Source organism: Balaenoptera acutorostrata, chromosome 1 (genome assembly GCF_949987535.1).
Source record: "Balaenoptera acutorostrata chromosome 1, mBalAcu1.1, whole genome shotgun sequence".
Classification (NCBI taxonomy): Eukaryota; Metazoa; Chordata; class Mammalia; order Artiodactyla; family Balaenopteridae; genus Balaenoptera; species Balaenoptera acutorostrata.
This window is the reverse complement of record NC_080064.1, coordinates 122,597,352-122,612,428: the sequence shown is the minus strand read 5'-3', so window position 1 is coordinate 122,612,428 and position 15,077 is coordinate 122,597,352. Positions and strand designations below refer to the sequence as shown.

Below are 15,077 nucleotides of genomic sequence, written 5' to 3'. Positions count from 1 at the left end.
CCCCTTTCTGAAGCTGAGAGGCAGAGGGAAGGTATATCAGGATGGGTGTTTCTAACGTGCTTCTGATGGCCAAGGGCAGGGAGGATTGGTGTTGGGGCCCAAGGCCCGGGTTAAGAGTGAGACCACACATGCACTTCTCATCCCGAGCTGTGCTAGAGTCACCTGCAAGCTGGCCTCTGTCCAGGGAGGCTGTTCCCTAGTAGATGCATGGGAGGCGGCTTCAATCCCTTCTCCAAGCCTTGGCTTCCTTCACGCAAAGAGTTTGAATGGCCTCCCTCTTTCTTGTACCAGTTCCCTCCTTGGGAATTCCTCCTTACCTGCTTTTCCACTCTACCCTCAATACTCTTTCCTTCATCCAGGAAGCTTCCAAGATAAACACACTGTGCACGTGTATAGACTTAGGCATCAACTAGTACAGATTTAGAGCTGAGAAGTGATTAAATATTATAAACAGACTATGGCTTTATGCCACTCTGTTTTGTATTCATGAAACATTGCTTTGTATCATTCTTATATTCTGTTTCCCAAAGGTCAGTCCCTCTGGGTAGACATTATTTATCTGTTTGTTTCTTTGTTTGCTGTTTCTCTCACTATCATATGAGCTCCATGGAGGACGGGGACTTTGTTTTGTATCATCTGTGCCCACAATAGTGCCTGACACATAACAGACACTCCACGAAGACTGGTTTATGAACATGAATGTTGCTGGGTGGGGCTTTCTTTCCCCACCTCCCTGTTAAGACACAGTGTCTTGTGTAGTGCACAGTGGATGCTTCTGAATCAATGAGAGAATGAATGAAGACTAAATGAGTGAGTGAATGTATGAATGAGCTTTTGAGATGGGATTGGCCACACTTAGGCCATCATGGCGGATGGCCTGTCTATAGAAAAATGCTCTTCAGTTATTTATGTTTCCTTGTCTCCTGCCGAGCGAGGTAGGGCTCATGAGCAGAGCAAGGTGCCTTCAGCCCCCTGGATATCCTCTGAGTCAGCTTGTGTCTGCCTTTGTGATGAGAGGAGGGGTGTTTGGAGCTTTATGAATTCACTCTGCCCATTTTGTCTCCGCTCGGCACCATCCTCTCCCTTATACCATCTGACCTTCCCATGTCTAGTGACCCCTCTGGTATGTGGAGACAAACAGAGAGTGTTTTTGAGAGAGATTTCCCTCCCTACTGTGCTACTACTTTAAAAAAGAAAATAACTCTTTATTTTGGAAATAGAAAAATGAATGAATCCCAGAGCTATTTTTAGGGTCTCTTATCTCTGTGCTTATACCCAAGGCTTTGACAAAGGCAATTATGTTATCATGAGGCAACTTAAAAAAGAGAAGGAGAAACGGAGAAATCTACTTTAGATTTTAATCTTTCATAGCCTGCCCTGAACTCTTATTGATCTGGGGTGACCGGGAAGAGATGGGCCACCTTTACCGGGAACCTACTGTGTGTCAGCTCTGAGGCCAGGCTCTTTGCACATCTTATTTCAGAAAAGGGTGAGCAGGTGAAATCAACAGGTCAAATCAAATCAACTTTTATTGAGTACCCACCATGTGCAAGAGGTTGTAGGGCATATAAATATTCCATAGGCCTTGTTCTTGGAATGCAGGCTGTTGGCAAGATAAATTATAAACATGGGAAAATTAAATAATAAGGCAAGATTAAGATATTTTAAGTCAGCATTAGGAAGCAATGCTCTTGGGACTTTTGGAGCTGGAAGAGATTGTCTGGCCTCACATCTTTCACAACAGCAAGGTTTTGCAGACAGTTGTCTGCAGAGTGGGCGGCAGAGCCCAGGCTTCCAGATCAGCTATTCTTGTGTCTTGAAGCATCTCCAGGTAACTGCCCAGTGACCAGCACAGACAGGTCATGGTGAAGGTGTTCAGAGGAGGTGCGGGCACTCCGGAGGGGTGTAGGGGAGGTCCGGGAAGGATTCAGGGAGAAGGTGGGAGCAGTTGTGTCCTGAAGGGTGGGTTGGATTCAGGTAGATTAAACAGAGAAGAAAGGGCTTTGCAGGAGGGCGGCAAGGCATAACAAGGCCCAGAGGTAGGAAATCAGGAACGTTGTGCACAGGTGTGGTGACATATCACCATCCTCCAGCTCTGGCCGCCAGGAGCCTGGGAGCCGACCCCATGCTTCCCAGTCTCCAAGCCCTAGATCTGTCCCCTCCTGTCTGGCTTCCCTGCTGCTGCCTTAGTGCCGCCCCTTGTCACCACTCAGCGGCTCTCCCTCACTCATCTCTCCAACCCCAATTCCCCTCCACCTTTCATATTGCAAAGAGTTCCTTTTCTAAAACAGGCTCTTAGCGTGTTAAAATTGTCCAAAGGCTTCTGGTTGCTTGTCAGATGCTGTCCAGCCCCAGTGTGCAATCCGGTCATGACTGGCCTCACCTGTCACCCTTCTCCAGGCCCCCAGCCTCCAACCTGGTGGAGGACACAGCATGCTCGCAGCACAGCATGTACTTGCAGGACGTCAGGCCTTTGCCCAGGCTGTTCCTTCTGTGGGGAACCCACTCCCCAACCCCTTCAGGCCTGCCAACCTGCCCACCTTCCTGTCTTCCGTTTGACCAAGATTTATTGAATGGGTAATAAAATGCAAATCCCCCTGCTGACTCCCTGACAGTTAGTTGTCTTCTCTTCTGTGTTCCCGGGACCCTCTAGTTATTTGGGCATGTTTGTCTCTCCCATTAGCCTGAGCTCATTTCTGGAAGGGATTTTCTCTTATTCACCTTAATATCACTAGTACCTACTGCATCCGCCTGGCATAGATAGACACCCTCTTCGTGGTTGGTTGAAAGTAAGTGAAATGAGATAAGAGTTAAGTCCTGAGAGCTGGGCTGAATCCACTGAACGTCAGGCTGGGTAGTTGGGATGCAGTTTATCTCTCAACTAGATTACACCTCAGAATGCCCTGGGGAGCTTGTTAAAAATTCACATTCTGGGGCCCATCCTTTTGCATGCTGACTGGAGCGGGCCTGGACCTTTTTGTTATTTTGTTTACGTAATCGCCCCCCTGGGGATTCTGGGCAGCCTGCCTGGCACCAGTCTGTGGGGCATCCTTTGGGAACACTGTGCCGTGGACCACGCCAAATACACGCTGGGCCTCAGCTCACCCTTCTTCCGGCACCTCTCACCCTGCTTTTCTTAAGCCTTTGAGAGAGTAACTTAACTGAATTCTTTGGTGCAACCTCCTCAGGGAATAAATCATCTGGATTTAAAACCTAGTCCATTCCAAGCCTCCTTGTCCCAGTTCTTGACATTCCTCTCGCTGTTGACTTGAGAGGAGACCTGGGACCCAGCCATCTTTCTCACCGACCTTGCTTTGCTTTCTCCCATGCTGCCAGGCTGTTTGCTGTCAAATGTGGGGGCTGCTTTGAGGCCATCGCGCCCAACGAGTTTGTGATGCGGGCCCAGAAGAGCGTGTACCACCTGAGCTGCTTCTGCTGTTGTGTCTGCGAGCGGCAGCTCCAGAAGGGCGATGAGTTTGTCCTGAAGGAGGGGCAGCTGCTCTGCAAAGGGGACTATGAGAAGGAGCGGGAGCTGCTCAGCCTGGTGAGCCCGGCAGCCTCAGACTCAGGTGAGTGCCGTGCGGTGGGCAGGGGGGGAGGGTGTGGGAGAGTGGGGTGTGGTGGCAGTCTGCATTGCTTTCTCTTTTAGAGGGCCAGCCACCAGGGCACCCTGGTCCCATGGCAGAGCAGCGCTGTGCATTCCAGGAAGTTTCTTTGTGAGCTTGGAGTAAGCTCTTATCAGTCAGGTATTGCCATGATGATGCTGCATAACAAATTCCCCCCCCGAATTCTATGGTGTATGACCAGAAACACTTATTCACACATCCACAAGTCTCTGGGTTCATGGAAGTGACTCTGCTTCACACTGAAGGTCTTCAAGTCACCTGGGATCTGCTGATCTCAGCCGAGCTTAGCTCTAGGCTGGAGACCAGGTTCAAGTCTGCTCTGCGTGGTTCATGCTGGGGTCCAGGCTTGAGAAACAGCAGCTATGGGGCATAATTTCCTGGCAGTGGCAAAAGTGCAGGAAGGCATGCTCAACCGTGCAAGCACATTTCAAACCTCTGCTCATATCATGGCTGCTAATATTTCACTGGCCAAATCAAATCAGAAGATGAAACCCAAAGTCCAGGGAGGGGAAGTACACTGCATGTACTGCGAGGCCCTGACAGGGTAAAGATACATAAAACTATTAAAGAGAATGATGGATTGGAACCAATTATTCCATCTGCCACAGTCACTGAACTACTCTCGCCTTTGTTTCCTCATCTGTCATGTCGGAAAGCTGGAATCTGTCTAATTCTTGGTGGGTCACATAAAGAAAGCATCTAGAATATACTTGTTCCACTCACCCAAGACTGACCCACCCTCCCTGGAGAGGGAAAAGAGAGGAGATGGCAGAGGTCAGAGTCCTTTTAGAGCAGGTATTATAAGGCCAGAGAAATTAAAACTGCCCAGGAGAAGCATGGAATGCCTTCCCAGGGTGTCTGTCCCACAGGGCAGCGTGTGTTTTAGCCTGGCCTCCCTTTTCCTGGAAGAATCTGGAGATCCGATTAGGTGATATCCATGTAAACTTACTAGTTTTTGCCACTGCCAATTCCAGTCCAGTTCCAAACGCCTTACCATAGCTTACAAGGCCTCTGGAATCTCACTCTGCCCAACTCTTCAACCTCGTGGGAGCCTCTGACCCCTCCCCTCTACACTCAGCAGACATCAGTGTCTCCACTCACTTCCACATCTTAAAAGTTTCTTCCCTCTCTGCCTCTTTCCCTTACTCTTTTGTCTTGCTTGCATATCTTTTAAGCTTCTTTCTAGGGCCCGCTTCATCGAGGAAGACTCCTATTCCCATGTGCCGGGTGAGTTTACCCTTAACCTCTCCTGCCGTGAGATGGATCCTACTTGATTGGAGTTGCTTGCTTGGCTGTTTGTTGTCCTTGCCAGAGTGCTAAGCCCCATGAGGGACCGTGTGTGCCTTTTTTACCACTGTATCCACAGGGCTTAGCACAGGCCTGGAACGCTGATGGTGCTTGATAAAATCTGTGTTAAAGGATGAATAAACACATGGAACAGAAGTCCTATGGCGTGATGCTTGAGTCCGAGAGCTTTGGAGGTAGTCAGGTGGGCATTCTGACTGCACCACTTAGATCTGTGTGACTTTGGGCAAGTTTCGGAACCTCTCTCAGCCTCAGTCTCCACGGCTGTAAAATGGTGATCATCGTGCCCACCTAATCATTTTATTTGGGGGAATAGAAGATAAATGTATGTAAGTGCTGGTGCTTATTTACCAAGTGCCTGCTGGTGTTGGCATCTTCATCGCAGTTGTGTTTTGCTTCCTTTACCTCCCAGCTGGTTCTTCTTGCCTGACTCTGCTTGCAGCCACAAGTCAGCTGACACCAGGACAATCCCAACTTCTATTGGATTCATTAGACTTAAGTTTTCCTGGATGTTTTAATCTGAGGGAAATTTCTCCCTGTCGGTAACACTGCCACTGACATACTGAACGTCTCACTCTTGGGTAACTGGGCCCATCCTAAACTGAGCTTCATGGCCTCCACTTAGTAGCTCATCTCATCCTACTTTTCCTTTAGGTGTCATGCTGTACCCACTCACTAGGTTTCCTCTGCAGAATATTGCAAAATCTTCAAATTCCCAAGGGGCTCAGGTGCTATGGTGATCAGAATACCAGCATGACCTCAGAAAGACGCAGACCCAGAAGGACATACCATTCTTTCTCACATGGAAATAAATGCTGTGGTCTAGCCTTTCTTGCTACACAATTGTGTGGGTCTTGACCAGTGTTTTCCAATTACAGATTTTAATTGGCTACAAACAGTATGAGTCATTAGTGTATTGCCCTCTCCCCATGTGCAAAGACAAAAAGAAGTTGGATCTAAGTAGTATTAAGAGTATAATGTTCAAAGACTTGTTGTTGCCAAGGGGGAGGGGACTGGAGGAGGGAGGGGTTGGGAGTTTGGGATTAGCAGATACAAACTATTATATATACAAGGGATAAACAACAAGGTCCTACTGTACAGCACAGGGAACTGTATTCAGTATCCTGTGATAAACCATAATGGAAAAGAATTTTTAAAAGAATATATGTATATGTATAACTGAATCACTTTGCTGTACAGCAGAAATTAACACAACATTGTAAATCTACTATACTTCAATTTTTAAAAAAGTATAATGTTCGGAGTAAGCAAACTGCAACAGGTCCACTTTTCTAACCACATTTTCAGCAATACGTTTTGTAGTTCCGGGCATTGCTTTTTTTTTGTTTTTGTTTTTTGTTTTTTTTTGTTTTTTTTGGGCCGGGCATTTCTTTTTGGGGCTGATATTCACAAACTGTAGCTTTCCAGTTCACTTATTCATGTATTCGTTCAATAGACGTATCTTGAGTGCTTGCTTTATGCCAGGCATGGTGTCAGGCTATGAATGACAAGAATGGCATGGGGGTGGGGAGGTCTCCAACCCACATCAGATGAAGGAACTGGAGATATTTAGGCTAGAAAAGTAAAGACTAAATGAGGACATAATTATTGCCTTCAAATGGTTGGACCAGACCTGTTTTTTTTTTTTTTTCTAGCTTCAGAGAGAAGAATTAGAATTCATTCAATTCTTTAACAAAATCGTTGAGTATTTATACTATAGATGAAAAGGCAAAGGGAAGTAATTTTGACTCAACATAGGGGATGTTACGATGTCATTCTAATTATAAGGTTTAACACAATGTAACTACTCTGGAGATACCCAATTGTTGTAAGTAATATTGGAGAGGTGGGAGGGGAGGATGATGCCGGAAGACCTCTGTTGCCCCCTTCAGCTCTAAAAAACTATCATTGTTTTTGCAGCTTTAAATGAAATGACAAAGTCTCAATCAGAATCAAATATGTTGTCTGTATCACTCATTTTGTCAATTACATAAATGTTGCAACATGAAATGTTTTGTGCTGCAGCCTCGCTAATGAGAGGAAGAGCTTCTAGAGAATAGGGTTGTAGCTTTTAATTCCTTTAACAAAGCTTAGCATGATGCCAAGAGAAGAGTAAGTGATCAATAAGTACCTAATGAGTTGAGTTAAATCTTCAAGAAAAGAAGTCCACCTCGTATTTACAGAAAGCAAACAATTTTAGGATCTGTCCCAATACAGATACAATTTTTCCTCTCATTTCTGTCCTGCGTGTTTTACATATTGTAGGTGCTTGATTAAATATTTGTTGAGTGAATGATTGAATGACTTGTCATCTTTAACGTTTTTTTTTTTTTTTTAAGTTAGGTTTTCTTTCTTTTTTTTTAATTTTTATTTATTCATTTATTTATTTATTCATTCATTTATGGCTGTGTTGGGTCTTCGTTTCTGTGCGAGGGCTTTCTCTAGTTGTGGCAAGTGGGGGCCACTCTTCATCACGGTGCGCGGGCCTCTCACTGTAGCGGCCTCTCTTGTTGCGGAGCACAGGCTCCAGACGCGCAGGCTCAGTAATTGTGGCTCACGGGCGTAGCTGCTCCGCAGCATGTGGGATCCTCCCAGACCAGGGCTCGAACCCGCGTCCCCTGCACCAGCAGGCAGATTCTCAACCACTGCGCCACCAGGGAAGCCCCATCTTTAACGTTTTTATCAATGGCTTGGATGAAGACACCGAAGGCAGGATTATTCGACTTGCAGATGGCACAAACCTGGCAGGGAGTGCTGGTGTGACAGCTGATATTTGCGATGTTCAATAAGATCTTGACAAGCTAACAGAACAGTACAACGTCAGCAAGATGAGATCTAACCATTGGGTTCCAAAATTCAACAGTAATTATATGCAGTGGGGCCTCTTTTCATGGAATTTCACACGGGGTTTTAGTTGATCATAAAGTCAATAGGAACCAAAAGGCCATATACTGCATTACTAGAACTATGATGTCCCTAACATGTAATTACAGTTCCTTTTTTTTTTTTTGCATTGGTCAGAGTACATTTAGGATTTTTGGTCTAGGTTTAAATGATGCATTTTAGGAGGTCACAAACAAATTAGAGAAAGTCTTGAGGAGAGCGATTGGCTCGTTAAATGGTACATATCTAAAGAAACTCAGTATATTTAGTTCTGTAAAAATAAGACTAAGGAGATAAGAGAGTCACACCCAAGGGTGTAGACCCATGTACTGGGAGTGAAATGACAGATTTTGGTTCAATATAAGGTAGAACTGTGTCCAAAAAGGGTGCAGACTAGACTCCCTTTATGGGGAATAAACCTGCTTGTCTTTTAACATTTTAATTACAGTGTGTGGGTGACTGGGTTAGTGACCTCTAGGGCTGCTTAAATCTAGGATTTTAGAATATATGCTGCTGACTGTTCCAACTTACACAAAAGCATGTGACACATTTAGAGCTATATGGGACACCAAACTCAGGAGATAACTCAGGTGCTGGATGTTATTTTCTTGTGTGGCCAGAAAATCCTCCTTTGTCCTGGTCCCTGCTTTGCCAGTGGCCTTGAAGGACCCTCCCAAGCAGTGGAATTGTATTTGTAGCCAGAGTCAGACCGTTTTCTTTGGGTTTATTGGGCACCTTGGATGCCAAGGGCCTCCAGGATAGACCTGGCAACATTCATGCCTGTGCTTTCTTGATCAGAGAATCCTGGGCTCTGACAATAATTGGTAGGCACATTAGAGGTTATCTGGTTCAGACTCCCACCAGGAGCTCATCCAGCCTCTGTCTGAGCCTGTCTGACCATGGGGAGCTCTTGACCTCACATTCTGAGTGTGGATTATCAGGATTGTTAAACTGAGCCCCAGTATCTATTTCCATGTGTAACCTCAGCCTTGGCCTTGGTTCAGCTTTCAGAAACTCACAAAATACATGTCTCCCTGACATGTGGCAGCCCTTCGAGTTAGAGACAAGAGTCCCTTATGCTCCCTAAGTCTTCTCTTTTCCTTTCTAGTTCTTCCTCTTTCCTCCAACTATTCCTTAGAAGAGACTCTTTGCTCTATCTACAAAAATACTATATTCTCTTTAGAATGTACTGCCCAGAAGGGGATAAAATCTTCCATATGTGGTCTGAACTAGCACCATGTTATTATTACTACTTGTCATGGACATCATATTCTATTGATGTCATTAGCTTTTTTGACCTAGGGAACGGGGTGGAGACTTGGGGGCTGACTATAGGCCATCAGGGCTTCTGGCTCGTCCATGTTGCATTTCTTAATTATCTAGCCCTCTTATTTTCACATTTTCTTTTAGCATCAGAGTTTGTCTAAGAATGTCTTGTGTAGCGATTTTTAAAAACTTTTAAAATTTTGAAATAAAATTTTAGATTTATAGAGCAGGTGCAAAGTGGGCCAGACTTTCCCATATACCCTTCACTCAGCTCCTCCTAATGTTAACATTTTACATTTAAATACACATTTTGATAGACATACCATGTAAACCAAGAAATTAACATTGGTACAGCTCTATTAACCAAACTATAGACTTTATTCAGTTTCAGGAGATTTTCTACTAATGTCTTTATCCATTCCAGGATCCAATCTAGGATACCATGTTGCATTTGGTTTTATGTTATATTTACGTTAAATTGCCTTTTTTCTTCATTTTTGGGATCACTAGAAATGCCTAGTCAGAATTTCATTTTTGCCTCTCCCCCAGCAGTATCTGTTATGTTTTATTTCCTTTTAGCATCTCTCACCATAGGATCCATCTGTTTTTTGCTTATTTGTTTTAGGGTTCGTTTGTTTATCATTTTAAGATTTTCTTAACTGAAGAAGAGAATGCATTTTAGATCGTGCCCAGGGTTTATTCCTTGGCTATGATTTTCTCCCAGGGTTCAAACCATTACATCCTCTTGGTACCAGCTCTTCCTTGGTCAGACCAAAGTCCAAGAATAGCTGGTCTTGCATTTCTTCCTTTTTCTTCTTAGAGTTAAAACTGTCAGCAGCCTAAGGCAGGATTCTTTTTGATGCTCTGCTTTTGTAGAGGGATTGTCCCAGAAGAAACCTGGGTCATGAAGTTCCATCATGAGAAGCCTTTCTGCAAAGGAGGTATTATGTTTTGGATGACTACAGCAGTTCAGTAGCCTCTGTTTATCGGGTTGTCTGGACAGCACTGAAAGGCTTATGCTGCTTCTCTCCTTATGGTCTGCACTCGCCTGGCCCTCGCACAGTGTCTGGCATGCAGTAGGCACTCAGTAAATGTTTGTTTATTGTGTGAATACCTGTTCACGTTAGCCTCTGTGGTCCTTAGCAGAGAAACACCAACCAAAAGTATGACTTTCTTCTTACTGGGGCAGGAATGAAGATTATTCACGCATACCAGAGTTTACGAACCCTTCTTCCTTCTTAATTTTTCTTAGGATGTGGGATATTGCTGCTTTGAACGATCCAGATGACTCTCTTGTTCTCCTTGTGTAATACATCTCTCTCTCCTCCTCTTTTCATTACCACTGATATTTAGATACTGGTTTTCATTTCCTTCTACAACCTTGGAACTGATTTTTTTGTATTCATTACAGAAATATTTCAGCCTATCTTGGAACTCTTCTTGTTCTTCAATAAATTAGAATAGAGAGGCCGCAGTTACCTCATGAGTTCTGGAAAATAGTTGACTGTCCTGCGGGATTATCTTGTCAGCTCATAGTCATGAATTTTAAAATGCAAGGAAAAGTCAGCAGGAGGTATGAGGAAGTCTCATTCTCCACCTGGTAGTAAAAAGGGCTTGGGATCTAAAGTTAGACAGATCTGAATTTGAGTCTTGCCTACACTCAGAAGCAGCGTGATCTTGGGAAAAGTTACAGGCACACCCTGGAGATGTTGTGGGTTTGGTTCCAGACCACCTTAACAAAGAGACTATCTCTATAAAGCAACTCACAAGAATTTTTTTAGTCTCTTAGTGGGTATAAAAGTTATGTTCACACTACACTCCAGTCTATTAAGTGTGCAATGGCATTATATCTAAAAACACAATATATATACCTTAATTAAAAAATACTTTACTGCTTTAAAAAAATGCCAAAACAGTTACAATAGTAACATCAAAGATCACTGATCCCAGATCATCATAACAAATATAATAATGATGCAAAAATTTGAAATACTGCGAGAAGTACCAAAATGTGACAGAGACATGAAAGGAGCAAATGCTGTGGCCAATACAGCGCCGACAGACTTGCTCAATGCAGGGTTGCCACAAACCTTCCATCTGTAAAAAAAAATGCAGCATCTGCAAAGCGCAATAAAGTGGTACACAATGGAATGAGGTCTGCCTGTACTTCTCATCTCCAGGACTCTATTTCTTAATCAGTAAAAAGTGGATCATAACACTTCTTTTGTGGATTTCTGTAAGAACGCAGAGAGGTAATGTGTATCAAGGGCCTGAAATTTGTTGGATGCCCGGTAAATGGCAGGTGTCATTATTATCTCCTGGTGCAGAGGCTAGCATACTTCTGGATAGCTCATGGCTCATAAGCTTATTTCTCCAAAGATCTATCATTTCACAAACGTCTCATCTTCTGTCTTTGCGCTTCTATTTTAGATGCTTCTGGATAGCTGACCCGAGGGCATCTCAGGGTAGTACAGAGGGCCTCTCGTTTGGGGTGGCTAGGATGATGGACTGGAGAGGGATCGATTCACTCCATGGGCCTGCGTGTCTCAAAGGTACTCTCCAGGCTTTGAACATTAGAGATAGCATTGCACCCTGGAAAGTCAGTGCAGAAGACCAGGAGGTCTTGCAGTCGCTTCTGGGACTCAGTAGGAATTTCAAGCAAGAATGGAAAGGATGTGTTGAACTCAGCCGCCGTTCTCTCTTGCAACACTCATCTTTGAGTCCAGGAAGGAACACTGAACCTGACAGTTACCCGTTAGAGAATGCATTGTATTCCTGCAGAGGCCTCAGCATTGCTCTGTTACATGCCATGATCTATTTCTGTCCTTCCAGGCAGCAACCTAACCAACCTTTAATCCAAGAGATATTTCTTACAGACGCCTACCCCATGTCAGTCTCTGTGCTAAATGCTGTGTTTTAGTTGCAGAAAAAGAAGGACAGAGGAGTTAGAGAATACTGAGCAACTCAAATCAGAAAAACATCTCGAAGCCAGCCTCCTAATATCAGGGGGAACAGTGAGGCCAACCTAGTTGATATAAAGGGGCTGAGAGCTAGGAAAAGAGACATAGCCTGGAGATAAGCCTTGCCATCCTTTCCTTTAAGAAACAAGGGGGTGAGCTATTATAAAAACAAATACAAAAACAAAAAACCTTGAGTAGATATTAAAATACTTAGATAAACATTATAGTTGTTAAGAAATCCATTTAAATTCTACTTTATATTTTCTTCTAAAGCAGTGTGTTCAAGACTCCTCTACAAGAGCATTTTCCAGAAAATTTTAACTGCAGCTCAGTAAAAATACATTTTTTAAATCATGCCCTAGCATACACATTTATGTGTGTATATGAAATAAAAATTCAAGTTATATTGATTTACTGCTTAATCTACATGCTGATATTATCCATTATATTTATTTTTTAATTCTAGTCTTAGCCCACTCTATTAATTTCATAATCCATTGATGGATCATGGCCTGAAGTTTGAAAAATACTGCTTCAAAGGGCAGTTACTTTCAACCCTATCCCCAGGTTTTGGAATTATAAATTCCTCAAATTTCAAGCTAATGAATATGTTTTAATCTTCTGCATATACCCACACTGTGTCAGGTGCTGAGACTAACACACCAGAGACTCAGAAGATATTGTCTGGCCCCAAAGACTTGGCTCAATGCCGTGCGTAAACACGCAATAACTGTTATCTGTTTTCATCTTTGTTAGTATTATTAAGGAGACATGAAGAGCACACATATTTATATCATGACTAGCACAAAGGTCTTTGTGGACATTTTTTGATTTTCTAATCTGGCATCTCTGGATAGTAGGCAGAGGCAGTTATAATTGCCTGAGCCTCTCTAGTTTTTTCCAAAATCAAGTTTTGTCTTTTGTTAGTATCACAGCCATGAAATTGATGACCAGAATTATTTGTTGCCCTCAGTCTGAGGCTCAGCGCTTCTTGTCTCTTCTGAACCTTTGTCTTCCAGTGTATTTGTTTTGTCTCCCTGTTATAGATGGAAAAATAAGGACACAGGATACTTGAGTCGGGGATAAGCCAGAATAAGAACTTAATTCTACCAATTACCGAGTCAGGATACTTGATACTCAGCCTTTGCTGTAATTATGAGTTGGGTAGAGTTTATCTTTGGTGCTTGAAAAGTTACAGGCAAAATACAGATTATGCGTTATCTCTTTTCTGCTGAACTGTAATTAAATTTTGGATATGTGCTCACACTTGATAATTTTGATAAAAACCAAAATTTAAAACTAGTGCAACGGCTTCAGAGCATATTTAATCTATAATAGTGTGCTGTGTGCATTCATTTCTCTTGCACAATCCCTGTAAGAAAAAAAAATTGGTCAAGTGGACAATTGATCATTGTGATCTTTGCATGATGAAGATGGTGTTAACAGTTATGGACCCCTCACTTTGCACAAAGCATTGCCTTAAGCACTTTACATGAGTGAACTAACTTAACCTTTATATCAAGCTGGTGAGGAAGGCAATGTTATGATAATTCCCATTCTACAGATTAGGAAGATGAACATGGACAAAGTATTAATTTGCTTAAGGTCCTACAGCTAGTAATGAAAAGAGCCAGCATTCAAACGCAGGCAGTTCAGCTCCAGTCTGATTCGTTAAGAACTGGGCTGTATTGCCTAGTTGATAAAAATGTACACGTGTATTAAAATTGACCTCATCACGTTTTGTTCTCATGTTTCACTGACAGCTCTCCCTGCTAGTTATGGCAGGGCTCCAGGTACTCTGTCAGACTTACTACCTGAGAGACCCCAACTGAAAAATCTTTTCACGTACAATTAAAGCAATGAAAACGAGGTGATTTGAACTGAGTCTCCACTCCCTTTCAAATCAATCACAAGTTTGCCTTCTGTTCTAACCTCTGGTTTCTCCTTAATAATTAATATAATTAATAACTATCACTATACTTCACATGCACACCTTTTATAAGGAAGTAGGAGGCTTTCAAGGATCCAAAGCCAACATGATGTATGAATGTGAAAGTACTTTAAAAGTATGCATAAGGTACTATTATTGTTTTTTGTTGTTTTGTTTTGTTTTTACAACTACTCAACAAACGTCTGTTCTGCTCCCTATGGCTTATTTGATGGCAGCAGGAAAAAACAGTTGCTCTTTTTGTCCAGATGAGAGGTATCAGCCATCCAAACCACAGTCCTCATTAATTAAATGGATAAAAGTACAACGGTGGAGTAAATCAGTACATATAAAAACTTTTTCTAACAGGCTTCTACAGGCTGACCTGGAATGTCCTGTCGTCTGCTATAATCCCACTCTCAGGAGAAATGCACTCAGATTAGTCTTTCTGGCAGCAGTGATGAAATTTGTGCTTCTGTCTATCCATCTTTGTATCAGATCCTCTTTGGGTACAAGGGCAGGGCTTTGCAGTGTGACTGGTGGGTGTTAGGAGTGAAGTCTCTGGCCATGCAGAGCCAACCCATGACTTTGACCTTTCATGACCTGAGCTAAATAATCAGAGACTCACTTTCCTTTACTATCATGTAGTAAAGATGGGGGAGGAGGTGCAGAAAAGACGCCGGTTTTCTTACATTGACTTTCCAGCCAAGTCTGTCAACTTTTAGATTTCCTACCAAGAGTTTTCATGATGGGTCTAAAGAAGCTTTAGACAGTATATGGAGCAAAAGGAAGAATCACCTACAGTAGTTCCCTGTGTCCTGGTATCAGTGACCTAGGAAAAACCCAAAGTCCAGTTTACTAAGGATTGGTGGCAAGCCAGGTTATGGCTTCCTCTGAGCACTTTGATATTTGATGCTGTAAAAGTATATGGAAGACTGAGCAATTTAAGAACCATTTGGATTCTTAGTGGTCCAAATCCACTTTGGACATTGCACATTGGGATCCAGAGCTGTGCTTTTCTCTTCTTGGGGATTTGAGTAGCATGCGCCTGTGTGCATTGGGTAGGATCAGTGGACCAAGCTGGCGTTCAAAGTGAATGTCCAGGTATTC

The 15,077-nt window shown here is 43.1% G+C and overlaps 1 protein-coding gene across 1 annotated transcript in view; it reads left to right on the top strand.

The window, feature by feature from the left end:
- LMX1A (LIM homeobox transcription factor 1 alpha) overlaps positions 1-15,077 on the top strand; it is a 148,176-nt gene that overhangs the window by 99,002 nt on the left and 34,097 nt on the right. The window contains exon 3 of the mRNA XM_007191073.1: positions 3,337-3,569. Coding sequence (XP_007191135.1) covers positions 3,337-3,569 — 233 coding nt within the window. The remainder of the gene's footprint in view (positions 1-3,336; positions 3,570-15,077) is intronic.